Genomic DNA, 16186 nt, shown 5'->3' on the forward strand with positions numbered 1-16186 from the left:
ACTTTCTATCAAGTATCATTGCATCATTCTAATGCATAATGATGCAATTGTGGTTTCTCAATGTTTGACAGGGTGCAGTGACTCTGATGTTGAGCGATATGAAGGTAACTGAGAGACAGGTGGGGGAAGCATTGCTGGCAGAGCCCCTTTATTCCCTCCAGACTGTGGGCCTCTACATCATCATTATAGCTCCCAGACTGGGCATCACTGTAATCTGGGACAAACACACCAGGGTCACCATCCAACTAGAGCCTCAGTGGAGAGTAAGTTTTATATTCAATCCTCACATTGTGACCTAATCAGGGGTGAGTTTCCTGTACAAAGACATAACTCACTGCTTAACTACCATAGTATGATGAGTCATTGGAGAAATTTTTAGCTAGTTACTAGCTAGTTTCCTAAAACCGTAACATGGTCAGCAGCTTTCAGCAGACTTTGCTTTGTCTCAGCGAATTGCTGTTGGACATTTTTACACTCTTCAGGTGCAGTGGGTTGAGAATGCAGTATTCTGCAAAGAGAGGACTGTGAGAGGGCTGTGTTTTTGGATTGATTGTGTTGTGTCATGCCAAATGATTAATACATTCAGGCCTGGTTTCACAGACAGGACTTAGACTAAGCCAAGATTAGGCCTTAGTTCAATTAGGGTATTTACAGTAAGTAGCTTTTATAAATGTACCCTAGAAAAAAACATTACTGGTGTGCATCTTGTGACAAAACAATAGCCAATTTGCTTTCAGTTAGAACAGCTCAAACATGCATTTTAGTATAGGACTAGCTTAAGTCTTGTCTGTGAAACCAGGGGTCAGTGTAACCAGACAAATCGCTTGATGCAGAAATTATGTTTCATAAATGTTCTGGTAGACCTGGCACTTAAAATTTTATAATAAAGTTTTCAGTCCAGATTAAACTATTTCTCTTAAATGGATAGGTGAGATTCTGGAGAGTGGTGACTATAAATGGTGAATGTTAGCAAAAAAGGCAAAAAAACAACAACAACAACAACAACAAAACAAAAACAAAACAAAACAAAACAAAACAAAAAAACAGTTAAAGCATAGAACTAGAACTTCCTGGAGTTCCTGAATTAACATCTTTGTTGACCCTGGATCAAACATGCTCTTAACCAGTCAGTTTAAGTTAACTTGTGCTGGGGTTGGAACTTGAACAACATTCTTATGAACCTATCATATCTTTCTGATTTTAGGGGGTGAACATGATTTCACCAAGTTCAGCATGTTACTGGATCAACATCCTTGTTGATGCTGGAACAACATTCCAATCAACAAATCAGATCTGAGGGACAAGTTTACAATTTATTAGAAGTTTAGGCTTACAACCAGGGATAGGTGCTTCAACATTTTCCTCTGATTTTAGGGATAATTCATGGGTATGGTTAAGAGGTAGGGATATGGTTAGGACAAAATTTTCCGACAGAAATGTTGTTCCATGGTCAACAAAATATATTGATCTAGGAACATGTCTGTTTTGGCAAAATCACTGTGTGACTAACTTTCAGGGATATGTTTAGGAGTATAATAGTTTGATAGAAATGTTAGTCCAGGAAAAACAATGAAGATTGGTAACACTTTAGAATAATGGTCCCTCATTAATAAGTAACTATGCAGGATGTAATGCAGGACAAACATTAAGACTTTATCTACTTCTGTTAACTAATATGGAAACAATATGGAACAAGCAAATTTAGGGCTACGATTGTTCATGTAATGTGTATGCTCTGTTTCGTTGTAGTTTTCATTGTGTTTAGGTTTAGTCTTCCCTATGCCTTTCATTTGACCCACTTTCCTAGTGTGTCTGATTCATCATTACGTTCACCTGTTCAGTTATTTATCTCATTAGTTCTCATTGTTATTTAAGCCGAGAGTCCTCCTTAGTTATTTGGTCATTCAAGTCCTCCTGGGAAGTATTTACTTGGTGTTAAGTTGTTTATGACGGTAGGTGTGTTCAAGTCACTTTCGTAGGAGTAAGATGGTGGTGTACCTTCTTTTAATTAATTACACAAAAATACACCAAGGTTTTTATAACTCTAAAAAATGTGCATCAGTTGTGTTTTGCTTTTTTATGTTTTTAATTAATTCATGAAGCCACTGTAAATTTTATTGTTACATGTATTAACTTGTTTTGCTATCATATTTAGTGCAGGAAATTAGCTTCATTGTAAATAGAAAATCCAGACAATGTCATTGCTAAATACCATATTTGTATGGCATAAATAAAATAAATACTAAATAAATGCAGTAAATAAATACTGCTAAATACCATATACATATAAATACATATAAATATTGTGGTATTCCACAATTTTTTAACTGACATGCCCCCAACTCGTAAAGATCGGGGCTTAAAGAAAATCTCCAGCTTCCCACTTGTATTTACGACATTGTGGTGGCGTTCATGTGCGCTTTATATACACAACCATCACGTAACAGTTCCTTATTAGGTAATCAATAATTACTAATCTCAACTTTATCGTGTGTCTAAGATGTAATCAATTATTGTTTCTACTCTTAATATAGTCACAAAAGGCATCACGAATTACTCAAGTGTTTCCTACCTGCAGGAAATACTAGTGATCTGAACTATTATTTTTAAGGGAAAAATGTTTTTTCACTATAAAAAAATAGCGGAGATCACTAGTAGCTCTTGAAGATTGACTAGGTGACAATTGAGTAATTAGTGATGCATTTTATTACCACGTTGAGAGAAAAATTGCTCACATCTCAGACACGTTAATGTTGTGATTAGTAATTAATTAGTAATTCTTTATAATTTGTCATAGTTATTAGTTCTTAATAAGGCCAATCTCATTACTGATTACCTAATAAGGAACTATCTCAGTCCTAAATTTGATATTATTTACTTTATTATTTAATAAAGTTTATTCAAGATTATTTAATCTTGTTTCCATATTAGTTAATAGTAGTATCTGAAGTGTTAATGTAGTACTACTAATTTGTCCTGCATTACTTCCTTCATAGTTACCTATTAATGATGGACCATTATTCTAAAGTGTTACTGGGATATTGATCCTGAAACATCTGCAACTGAGTGGTAAAGACATGCAATATTCTCTTTTAACTGTGGAACATTAGGGTCGAGTGTTGGGACTCTGTGGGAACTTTGATGGAAAGGTGACAAATGACCTTCTGACAAGCAGCTCCTCAGAAGTTTTCAGCGTTCTGGACTTTGGGAATAGTTGGAAGACAGCAGCTCCGCCATGCTCTGATGTGACGCATGAAATATTTCCCTGTGAACGCCACTCCTACTGTGCAGCCTGGGCTCAGCGGCGATGTATGATCCTGAGATCGGACACCTTTAAAGATTGCCATCTGAAGGTACCTTGCGGTGACGTTAGTCAAATAAATAATGTAATTTTTGATGTTTGGTTGCTTGTGGTTAATCTTGGTTCATTAGCAACAAATCACTGTTTCTATATCAACAAATTCCGACCTTTATGTTCAAGTTCATAAGACTGTTTCTGGGTTTGGAAGTTGGTTCTGGTACACAATCAAACCAATAATTGTTGCATCTTACGACTATTAGGTTGATCCAGAGCCTTATTACCAGGCCTGTGTTTTGGAGTCCTGTTCTTGTGAGTTTGAAGGAAAGTTTCTTGGTTTCTGTACTGCTGTCTCAGCTTACGCAGAGGCATGCAGTGCAAAGGACGTCTGCATCAACTGGAGATCCCCAGATTTGTGTCGTATGTATTAATTCTTGAATTATTCTTTGGAAACAATTAAGAATTTCCCAGAATGAACGCTTCCTGGTAAAGGAATACCTGGGTTATTATTGAGTTGGTCAAGTGATTACAGTGTTTGTTTATCTCCACAGCTGTGTATTGTGACTATTACAATGATGTGGGTCAAAGCACCTGGCATTACAATCCCTGTGGCCAGGTTAAGACCTGTGGCACTAATAAACACTTTACAGGAAAACTTGAAGGTATTTTTTCCCTTCCTGTTCCTGCTTCTTGATCTCACTGTTGAACTGCAGCAATGCATCAGTACTGCTAGGAATTAGAAATATGAGAACAATTTAAATGTCCTGAATGTCTTTGGTTTTTCATAAAGCACTGCATGAAACTTTCAGGTTGTTATCCAAGATGCCCTGAGGAGACCCCATATTATGATGAAAACATTGGTAAATGCACCACTTTGGACAACTGCACTTGTAACATCATGAACAGAGTGTTGTCACCTCCTGATGAAATGTGCACTCCCTATAAATGCTGGTACGCCATTTTGTAGACTCTTGTTGTAATGCTGGATGGACCAATTTAGATAAAAGGTTTAAAGATCGATATACACATACTATTCACATTCATAAAGTTTATATTCTATTTCCTTAGTAAATGCTTTGATGGACAAATCGTCTGCATTCCAACAACTACAACTACAACTACGACTACAATTTATTACACATCAACAGCTCAGCCATCTACAACTGCAGTGACCCACACTACCACAACACAACCACCAACAACTCCGAGCACAACAAAATATACAACACAATCACCAACAACTGCGAGAACAACAAAATACCCAACGCAAACATCAACAACTGAGAAGACAACAGAATCATACAAAACTTCAATTAAAGAAACAACTACAACACAACAATCAACAACTGAGAGTACATCAGAACCACATACAACTCCAGTAGAAAAAACAACCACACCATATCCATCAACAAAAGAGAGCACAACAGAATCATATACAACATCAAGGGAAGAAACAACAACACAGCCCCTAACTTCACAGAGCACAACAGGATACACAACACAGCTACCAACAACTGAGATCACATCAGAATCATATACAACTCCAGTGAAAATCACAACAACAACACAACCACCAACTTCAGAGAGCACCACAGAATACAGAACACAACTGCCAACAACTGAGAGCACAACAGAATCTAATACATCTCCAGAGGAAGAAACAACCACAACACAACCACCAACAACTGAGAGCACAACCGAATATAGAACCACAAAACAACAATCAACAACTGAGCGCACAACAGAAGCATATACATCTCCAGAGGAAGAAACGACCACAACACAACCACCAGCAACTGAGAGCACAACCGAATATACAACCACAAAACAACAATCAACAACTGAGCGCACAACAGAAGCATATACAACTCCAGAGGAAGAAACAACCACAACACAGCCACCAACAACTGAGAGCACAACCGAATATACAACCACAAAACAAAAATCAACAACTAAGCACACGACAGATACAACTCCAGTGGAAGAAACAACAACAACAACACAGCCTTCACAGAGCACAATAGAATACACAACACAACTACCAACAACTGAGAGCACAATAAAGTCATATACAACTCCAGTGGAAGAAACAACCACAACACGACCACCAACAACTGAGAGCACAACCGAATATAGAACCACAAAACGACAATCAACAACTGAGCGCACAACAGAAACATATACAACTCCAGAGGAAGAAACAACCACAACACAACCACCAACAACTGAGAGCACAACAGAAGCATATACAACTGCAGAGGAAGAAACAACCACAACACAACCACCAACAACTGAGAGCACAACCGAATATACAACCACAAAACAACAATCAACAACTGAGCGCACAACAGAAACATATACAACTCCAGAGGAAGAAACAACCACAACACAACCACCAACAACTGAGAGCACAACAGAAGCATATACAACTGCAGAGGAAGAAACAACCACAACACAACCACCAACAACTGAGAGCACAACCGAATATACAACCACAAAACAACAATCAACAACTGAGCGCACAACAGAAACATATACAACTCCAGAGGAAGAAACAACCACAACACAACCACCAACAACTGAGAGCACAACAGAAGCATATACAACTTCAGAGGAAGAAACAACCACAGGACAACCACCAACAACTGAGAGCACAACCGAATATACAACCACAAAACAGCAATCAACAACTGAGCACACAACAGAAGTATATACAACTACAGTGGAAGAAACAACAACAGAGTCATCAACTTCACAAAGCACAACAGAATACACAACACAACAACCAACAACTGAGAGCACAACAGAATCATATACAACTCCAGTGGAAGAAACAACCACAACACAACCACCAACTTCAAAGAAGACAACACAGTACACAACCACAACACAACTACCAACATCTGAGAGCACAACTTCAATAGAAGTCACAACCCCAACACTACTACCAACAGAGTACCCAACCACAACACAACTACTAACAACTGAGAGCACAACAGAATATAAAACCACAACACAACCACTAACACGTGAGAGCACAACTCAACCACCCACAATGCCAACAGAACACACAAACACAACTCAGCCAACAACTGAAGCTACAACCTCAGTAAAATATTCCACTCCAGTGTCAACGGTGTCCACAACAGGTGTGGAACCCACTACAAATATACACTTGACTTGTACTAGATTAACATTTAAATAATATTTTTTTAATCTAAAGCCAGTAATGTGATAATAAAGTGACAAAACTGCCACACAAATGTATATTGTTTTTAGTGCAATTTTTTTCTCTCATTTTTCACTAGAATTTATTATAGTTACTGGCTCTACTGTCACCATTCCAACTTCACATCAAGTGTTTGTTACTACTATAAATCCGACAACAATGACCCCTTCAACAATGACCCCCTCAACGATAACTCCTTCAGCAATGACTTCTTCAATGATAACTCCTTCAACGATGACCCCTTCAACGGTGACGCCTGTATTCAGTACTACAATACCTACCACTGAACACTCAACTCCAGGTACTACTGCTTAAACTACATATGGAACTAATTCTCAGATTTAAAATCCATGTGAATTACAATATGTTCACTGTATAATTCACTGTATAATTGAGTCCTCAAACTCAATTATATTGTATGTGCTTACATGTGTTGATTAAAGGGATTTTATTTTTATGTATTTTTTGAATTAGTGTGTGAGTGCAAAGATGTGATGCGAAATCAAAGCTGGTCATGTGGAGAAACTTGGAGAGAGGATTGTGCTGATAAAATATGTAAGGCTGGAGTGATTGAGGTAAAATCCATAACCTGCCTAACACCCAAATTCAGGACGGATTGCCCTAGAAACAAGATGTCTTTGGTCAAAGATAAAGAGACTTGCTGTGAGAGCTGGAAGTGTGACTGTAAGTAAACTAACCTGGCATGTAAACATTGACTCAGTTGGATTAGTTAGTGGTGGGGCTATCTATTTGTACAGCTAATGGAAAATAAGAAGAGCGACTTTTACAAACTTTATCAATCATAATTTTATTTTTTTCTTGTTTCCTTTTTCCAGGCCAGTGTCAGATTTATGGAGACCCTCACTACATTTCCTTCCAGGGCATTGCTTTTGACTTTATGGACAACTGCACCTACACTCTAGTGGAGGAGCAAGTACAGCAACACAGATTAAGCATTACTGTAGACAACTACTACTGTGTGCCGGACATTGATAATTCCTGTTCTAGAGGTATCACATTAAAGTACTGGAATGACACTGTCACACTTATGGTAACAGAGGAGTATACAGTGGAGGTAGGTTAATAATAATAATAATAATAATAATAATAAATGCTATTCTACTAATGTTATACACCTGGTTTCACAGACATGGCTTAAGCTAGTCTTAGACTAAAATCCATGTTTGAGCTGTTTTAACTGAAAGCAATTTGCAGTGACATATCTTAAAATATGCCAGAGCCATTGTTTTGTCTCAAGATGCACAACAGTAATGTTTTTTCTAGGGTATGTTTATAAAAGCTACTTAAATACTCTAATTGAAATAAGGCTTAATCCTGGCTTAGCCTAAGCACTGTTTGTGAAACCAGGCCCTAATTAATTAGTCTCCCAGAGCCATACATTTGACTCTAGGTATAAAGTGTGATCCACATTTCACCTTATTCTAGCCAAGAACATGACAAGGACTGTTAAAAAAAAAGCAAAGTGAAGATTTTAAAATTATTCCACAAAGTAACTTAAACTGATATAGCCAGTCCTCATGAAAACTCATTTTTAATACAGTAGGCAATTGTAGTAGGCTTTTCCCCCCTTTGTTTCTGGTGGACTAAAGATGATTTGCCTTTGGAAGTTTGGAAACCATTGTTCAGAAATTGTAATTGCTAATTGCAACAGTTTTTTTTTTTTTTTTTTTTTTTTTTAATAATAATTTGTAAGCTTTCTTCTTCAAAAGTAGTCTACACAAATTATGTATAGCCTAAGCTGGTCAATAAGCCTTTTATTGTTAATACCAAATTTGCCATTATTCTTTAACTGACACATCCTCAATTCAACAAAACAGATTTTTGCCATTTCTCTGCCAGTATTTGTATTTCTGTGAATGACTGGAGATGACAGCTTACTTGAGCAGATTTTCTTTTTTTCTAGTCTACTTTGAACCAGGAGATTATAAAGCCACCATATGAAAATCAGGTCTTCAAGTTTGAAAGCAGTGATAGCCAGGTCTACGTCTACTTCAAACCTATCCGTTCCTATGTTGCTCTTTCGCAATTCAACAATCTTTTAATCAACCTGGCTACAGAGCACTTCCAAAACAACACCCAAGGACAGTGTGGTAAGTAATTACAATCATTTGATCGTTCAATTAAAAGTAATTGACACGTGAGATACAATATGATTCTTATGACAGATATCACAGACTATCGAACTAAAAATAGATGAATAGTAATGGCTGTTATAACCTTGGGCACTCTTACTCCATTTGACTTTGCAGGTGTATGTGGTGGTCAGTCGTGCATACGAAGAAACAGAGTAGTTGAAGATGACAACTGCTGTGATAAGACTGCATATGATTGGGTCGTAGAAGACCCTCTGAAACCCTACTGCAGATCTGCACCCACCAATGTTCCTTGTGTCCCTCCCACATCTACACCTCCACCCCAATTCTCTCCCACACCCCCCTGCAATCCTCCAATATGTGACCTTCTTCACCATGAGTAAGCATATCAGTTGTTTTTCGGAAGTAAAAATTAATTTCTTTCCATAGAAAAGGATAAACAACTTGAAAGTTTTGCTTGGCCTGTTTCATTGTGAATATAATTGTGAATATAATTGGTGGTGTTAACTTCTTTGCCTTTTACTCAGGGTGTTTGCGGAGTGCAGTGAAAGAATCAATCTTTCGTCTGTGGAGAAGAACTGCCGGTTTGATTACTGTTCATTCAATAGCAGTGTTGGTGCCTGTTCCTCTCTGGAGTACGCAGCATCAGAGTGCAAGAGGATTGGTATTTGTGTGGACTGGAGATACCTTACCAGTGGCTCCTGTGGTAAGAGAACAGAGAACAGAAAGTAGTAGTATGCTTATATTGTACATTTGGACACTGATATATATATATAATATCAACATGTCAGCATCTTAAAACCTAACCTAAACCTGTACGTACATACAACTTTAGAGACCCGCATTTCTTTGCCTCTTTGCATTTCATCGAATATTGCATTTGTGGAATTCATACTGTAGGTGGTTTTATGTTATATTTTTAACGCATTTAATATGTTTCATTTAATTGTGGTTAAGCTTTGAAGGTACTTCATTTGAGCCATACAAAAAGCATTTACCACTTAAAAGTTTTCTCGGACACTGATAAAAGAGGGTCCCGCTATGCAGTGGTTCTCAACCAGGGGTACCAGGGCCCACTAGGGACCCAAGAAGACTCAAAAATAATTTAAAGCAAGACAAAACAATCTAAAAACAACATCATGATTTCTAGACACTTTCTAGATTCAGTAAATCACAAATGACTGGAAAAGTTATGCAAATTAATAGATTTAAAAGAATGGGAACTCTTAAACTGGAATTGGAGTTTTGACATTTAATTTGCACAAACTAGCCCCCGGTTGCGCAGACAAGGCTTAAGCCTAGGCCCAGACTAAAATGCATGTTTGAGCTGTTTTAACTGAAAGCAACTTGCCCTGTCTGTGAAACCAGGCCTAGGAGTGTCAGACGTTTGAATATTTTTGTGGACAATGGTGGGCTTTGGAGTCAAAAAGGTTGAAAACCATTGCTCATGGGATTGTGTTGTATTGAAGTATTGAACTCAGTCACCTGGGTTGGTGCCCTTACAAAGGGCCCCTTGCTGCATTCAAATTTGTTTATATTCTGCACTAAAGATATGTACTTTGATGATAAAGTCTATACTTTTGAGCACGTTAGAAATGCTCTTGTTACATTTTGTTTGTTTTTTGCATTATCATGTAGTCACATTCATTAGCTTAAAAATTAATTAAAAATCTAAATAAAAGAATAAACAATCTGCACACCTTTGGTTTAATAGTTTCAACACAGTAGGGATCTTATTCATGAAATACAAGTAACACAGCCCTAAATAACAATATGCATTTGCCTGTTCCACTGTGTTTAAGAGATCACATGTCCTGAAGGAATGGTGTACGATGAGTGTCGAGAGTCTCCGAATGATGTTTGCCGAGGAGGGTGAGAAAGAGTTTACTTTAAATCATTCAAGCGTTCCCACAGTGCAAGCCCTGCTTCATATTTCACCTCTCAATTAAAAGATTGAGTTTCAAGGAAAAATGCCAGTGCTCCACCTTTTACTTTATTTGTCTAGATTTTTCTATTAGTTTCTTAAAGTGTTTTTTTTACTCGTAATGTTAAGGACTAAGATGGCATGTTCGTGATTTTCTATGTATAGCCTCACGGCCATCACTCTATTGTTTCCTTAGAGTTCGTGTACCTGCGACATCTGTGGTTGGTCTGAGATCAGGCTGCTTTTGTCCTGATGAACAAATGCTTGCAGAAGATCACAAGCAAATCTGTGTGTCTGAATGCACTAGTGAGTGACTTTCTTTACCAACAGAATTCAACCAAATATTTCAAAACGACTTATTATTTTAAAGCCCAATATTTAAAATAATATTTTAAAATAATTATTTTTAATCAATGAATTTATGTAAATAATACAAACAATTCATATCCACAAATCTATTCATTACGAATATTGTGAACATGATGATTGTTCATATTGTTCACAATTAATAATTGATTTAATTAATTAATTTAATTTGATGTAATTCATAATAGCTCCAAAATCAACTAAATATAAAATATTATATATTATGCATGATTTAAGAATGTTTTAAGTTTTTTTTTTTTAGTATGTTAAAACTGATTTATCTAAAGCTATAACATATATAACATTGGGCTATTATTATTAGTATTGTTATTATTTTTATTATTATTAATGTTGTTGTTTTATTTATTAATAATAATAATAATAATAATAATGATAATTTTAATAACTGAAACTGTAAACGTGATTATTATAGTTCAGCAATGTATTTATTAATTATGATGGATTTATTTAATTATTTTATTTAATTTTAATATTATTATTCAGAAATGATTATTCCAAGACCAACTAAATATTACTGATATATTAAAGTGGCCATGACATTCCTAACCCAAGATGATTATTTTGGTAAAATTAACAACTATAAAAATCTAAAAACAGTTGATGACCTATTTAACAATTAAGCTAACCTCTTTTGTTAGCAAAAACCGATTTTGCAAAAATACTTTTCCTAAATAATCAATGCATTATGCTGATGTTCTCTAGGTAATTTAGACATGAATTTCACACATATTTATTTTTCAGAGTGTAAAGGGCCTTTGGGTGAGCCCATGCCGGTAAGAGTTCATTTAATAATGCAACCACAAACTTCTTTTAAAGAATAAATAGATGTTTATTGTGAATACCTCATAACAGTAATCTTCTGTATGTCTGTCTGTTAGGTGGGGGCAGTATGGGAATCAAACTGTCACATATGCACATGTAATAACCAGACTAGGACTGAAGAGTGCATACCCAAACCTCCAGGACCTACTCCAGTCTGCAGTGCCTTCTCTGTCCTGGTTTCTGACTGCTGTGACAATCAGATCTGCGGTAATTGTGCAATCTCTCAACAGCACCACATAGTTTATATAGTGCCACTGGTGCTTGAAATAAATATATATTCTTTTTCATTGATTATTTAATGAGATCCACTGTTGCAAAAATATATTTAGAGTATGTTTTCTTTGCTTTTACAGTTGAGAAGAATTGCGAGTACAATGGAAGGACTTACAAGGTAAAGGAAATAGTTCACATATTTACTCACAATGGGAGTTTTGTCTGTTTAGTATAGTTTTAGAGGTACCTTTTAAAAGACCTTGATGTAACTAAATTTAGCACAAAATACACTGAACAATGTATGTAACTGTTTCTCTCTCTGGTGGATTAAGGTGGGTGATCGGTGGACAGACTCCTCACGTCCGTGTGAGTCTTTCAGCTGCAGTGAGACAGGAATTGAGGTTGAGAAAACCATGTGTCCACAGCAAACCTGTGCCGAGGTGAGAATGACCAAAATCACATCAGTATTACAAAACAAGATCAAGTTTGTTGCTCATGTGCATGTTTTTTGGTCGGATTTTCTATAAGGCCACTGCATTATTATGTTTTGTGTGTGTCCAGGATTTACGAGTGTGGGATGAACATCATTGCTGCTATTCATGTAGGTTTACACAAATGTTTTACTGTTGATGGAACTGTACCATAGCACAGTGGGGTCTAGTTCTTCCCTAATGTCACTTCCATATGTTAGCAGCAAGACCAATATGTTAGTATAAAGACTGCCCATTTTTCCAGTGACCACTTTCCACACTTGGTTCCAGTGTTCCAGTATTGTATATAAGTATACTGTACATAAAGTCTTGTGTTCACCAACCCTGCATTTATTTGATCAAAGATACAGTAAAATAGGCTATTATGAAATTACAATTTAAAATGATGACAAAGCAGCCATTATTCCAGTCTTCAATGTCACATGATCCTTCAGAAATCATTTGAATATGCTGATTTGCTACTTTAGAAACATTTCTTATTTAATTGTTGCAAACAGTTGTGCTGCTTAAAGCTGCAGTCCATAACATTTTTTGGTTAAAAATGATCCAAAATCAATTTTTGAGCAAGTACATAACCAGCTAGTGTTCAAAACTATCTCCTTACCTTAGCCCGATTCACAACGGTAAGCTTGTAATAATGTTTTCTAATAAGAGTGGTACTGGTGGGTTTCCGCTGGAAAGGTCCAAATAACAATCATCAGTGACAGCTGGAGATTCACTCGTAGTAAAAGCAAAAGACTTCGGACTGCGGAGTGGCTACAGAAATTCGAATCTACAGGTAACGCTAATACACACTAAATACAAAAAGTCACGCAATGCTGATGTTGTTAATATTAACAATTTGAGAACAAAATATAACAATAATAATTTGCACGGTTTGACGTGATCCGAGCTAAGCGATCGATAGATTTAATCACTATTGGCAGCGTGATTTATTGTAATGCTTTTTTTCTCATTTGGTCAGAACAAAAGTAGCAGACATGTTACTTGTTCGGATAATATTTTCCAGTGAAAATTCTTATTTTGGTCATACTTCCAAGACGTAGAATCTGTGATTCTGAAGTACATTATCCACACCGATGTGGTGACTGACAGCAAACATTAGATTCATCCGCGCTAAGGAGCCGTGCCGATGCACAACCCACATAAAGATGATAATTCCGCAAATAACTGCAATTGCAGGTTTCAAACAGAGATGGCGACAAGGAGGAAAAACTTATGGACTGCAGCTTTAATATTTTTGTGGAAACCATGATGCATTTTTTAATGAACAGCATTTATTTGAAATAGAAAACACTTTTAACATTATAAATGTCTTTACTGTAACTTTTGATCAATTTTATGTGACCTTGTGGGAAAAAAGTATTAATTTCTTTTTTTTTTTTTTTTTTTTTAAAAAAGACAGATCCCAAACTTTTTGAACGGTAATGCATAGTCATCAATTATGGTAAAATTAGTATACCATAATACAAAAAAAAAAGAAAAAAAAAAAGAGACATTGCCAAAATCGGAGTGTCTATTTACACTAAGTGAGAAAAAATAGAATCTATCGCTATTTTCACTTAGTGTAAATAGCATATCGCTAAGAAAATGCTGCTATTGTCACTTAATGTAAATAGGATATATTGCTGTTTTCACTTAGTGTAAATAGCATCTATCGCTAAGAAAATATGCTATTTTCACTTAGTGTAAATAGCATCTAATTGCTATTTACACAGTGTAAATAGCATCTATCGCTATTTGCACTTAGTGTAAATAGCATCTATTACTATTTGCATTTAGTGCAAATAGCCGCTGCCTAATAAAATATATAATTATCATATTAGGAGCTGTCAGGAAAGGTTACCTTATAATTAAACGTGTTTCTTTATAGAGAAAATAAATAGGATTTTTAGTGTTTGCCATTTGTTGTGACTTTTTTGTGCTTTTGGGCATTCAATCAAATGATTATTATTTTATGCTACTTAGTCATTTTTTTCTTAGTCATGTTTGCTGACAGTTATTTTGCTCTGTGTATCACAGGTAATGCTACATGTGCTGCCAGAGTGACAAGGATGAACCTCACAATTGCTGACTGCACACAGGAAGTCGAGCTGCCCATTTGTGAGGGCAAGTGTGAGACACACAACAGGCAAGTATAACATCTGATTTCAAAGCCTGTTTTGTTAAAAATACACTTTGTTCGCTGGACATTCATGTGAAGGTCTGTTGTAGTATTAGATAATACGCAACTAAAAGCAATTAGCACACATCTGTCAAACATTAATTATTTCCTTGACAAATAGCTCTTTGGCCACTAGAGGGTATTCTCAGAATATCTGACATTTTGCAGAATACCATTTTTTTTGAATGAATGAATGTATGTGTAATTATATTAAGTCACATCCCCATATTGTTCCCCTATATGGCTTAGTTAACTGTATGCATACATGTATGTTGAAATCCTGTTCCGATTTCAGATTAAAATATAGAAGTGCCTGTGTGTACCAGCCCTCTTCAAGCTCTGTATCTTCTCACGTATTATGCATGTGTATTATTCATATGTTATATTTACACAGTACCTGAACTGCAATCTTGTAATCGGATTTTAGTCATTTCAAATGTGTCTAGGAAGTTTGGTTCTTGATCCCAGAGGGATTTAGTCCAGTTATGTGCCCCATTAAAAAAAACCTATTGGTACAAAAGTTTAATGACAAAATGTGGTGCTTTATCTCTGATTGTACAAACCTTTAGCTCTGTTACTGCATCATGCCATAAGCCAAAGTAACATATGTATGTGTCCTTGAATCCCGCTCGGAGTGGTGCGACCGGAGGGGTTACATATGCGTGGCACCTGAGTTGATTCTTATTTGTTGTGTTGTCTTGCAGGTGGGTTCATACTAATGGGACACTGCAGCTTGAACAGAGTCACCAGTGCTGTAAGGAGAGAGGTTATGAGATGAGAGAAATCACGCTGACTTGCAGCAAAAGCACTCTGACCCACTTCACATACAGACATGTCACACGCTGTGAATGCAAGGCCGAAGGTTAAGTTTACTTGACATACAAATGTATGAAAATCTTAGTTAATGTTAAATGTGATTAACTTTGGTGTGTGTGTTGTTTATGCATAATTAATAATTAGCTTCTGATGTATGGAATGATTTAGTTTCAAGCCAAACTAACATATTTCTGTCATTTGTACTTTTTGTTATGGTTTGAAATGCTCAAGGGAATCAACTTCAACCTCATTGATTGTCAAACATCTGTCTGGCAGTCTGTGCCAAAATCAATTCTTTTTCTTGTCTAAATAATAATTTTATTTATTCACTCATTTTGCCATAAACCTACTGCAATTATATGATATATATTTCACATAGTTTTTTAGTTATTACTTTAATTTGAACTATTCTGTTCTCTGTCCATGTCACATGAATAATGTCATGCTTATATGTATCTGTACTTTGAATGTGATTTCATGACTAAATCAAACCTGTGATTGTAACCTGAAATCAGGTGTCAAGGCCTCAGAGGCTTTTGTAATCCACTTTCTGGATTCACAATTCATAATAATCATTAATTAGATAATAAATTAGTATGAAACGTGTGGTATTTCAAGGGTGTTTGCTTTTACATGACCCTGTTATAAAATAAAATATATAGGATATCTTAAATATATATATATACACACACATACAGTGGAATCCAAAAGTCGGAGTCCACTAGTAA

General features: G+C 36.0%; 1 protein-coding gene across 1 annotated transcript in view; it reads left to right on the top strand.

Annotated features, from left to right (window-relative positions):
- Nucleotides 1–16064, top strand: part of muc5e (mucin 5e) — a 23775-nt gene extending 7711 nt beyond the window's left edge. Inside the window, exons 13-33 of the mRNA XM_051890893.1 lie at nucleotides 72–263; nucleotides 3111–3353; nucleotides 3562–3718; nucleotides 3850–3960; nucleotides 4108–4249; nucleotides 4367–6447; nucleotides 6607–6828; nucleotides 7002–7211; nucleotides 7364–7602; nucleotides 8452–8638; nucleotides 8798–9020; nucleotides 9169–9347; nucleotides 10444–10513; nucleotides 10762–10871; nucleotides 11694–11725; nucleotides 11831–11981; nucleotides 12128–12165; nucleotides 12320–12427; nucleotides 12549–12588; nucleotides 14501–14609; nucleotides 15347–16064. Of these exons, the coding sequence (XP_051746853.1) occupies nucleotides 72–263; nucleotides 3111–3353; nucleotides 3562–3718; nucleotides 3850–3960; nucleotides 4108–4249; nucleotides 4367–6447; nucleotides 6607–6828; nucleotides 7002–7211; nucleotides 7364–7602; nucleotides 8452–8638; nucleotides 8798–9020; nucleotides 9169–9347; nucleotides 10444–10513; nucleotides 10762–10871; nucleotides 11694–11725; nucleotides 11831–11981; nucleotides 12128–12165; nucleotides 12320–12427; nucleotides 12549–12588; nucleotides 14501–14609; nucleotides 15347–15509 (5007 nt within the window). The 3' untranslated portion in view covers nucleotides 15510–16064. The remainder of the gene's footprint in view (nucleotides 1–71; nucleotides 264–3110; nucleotides 3354–3561; nucleotides 3719–3849; nucleotides 3961–4107; nucleotides 4250–4366; nucleotides 6448–6606; nucleotides 6829–7001; nucleotides 7212–7363; nucleotides 7603–8451; nucleotides 8639–8797; nucleotides 9021–9168; nucleotides 9348–10443; nucleotides 10514–10761; nucleotides 10872–11693; nucleotides 11726–11830; nucleotides 11982–12127; nucleotides 12166–12319; nucleotides 12428–12548; nucleotides 12589–14500; nucleotides 14610–15346) is intronic.
- The last annotated feature ends 122 nt before the right edge of the window (nucleotides 16065–16186 follow it).

This window comes from Ctenopharyngodon idella, chromosome 4 (genome assembly GCF_019924925.1).
Source record: "Ctenopharyngodon idella isolate HZGC_01 chromosome 4, HZGC01, whole genome shotgun sequence".
Lineage (NCBI taxonomy): Eukaryota > Metazoa > Chordata > Actinopteri > Cypriniformes > Xenocyprididae > Ctenopharyngodon > Ctenopharyngodon idella.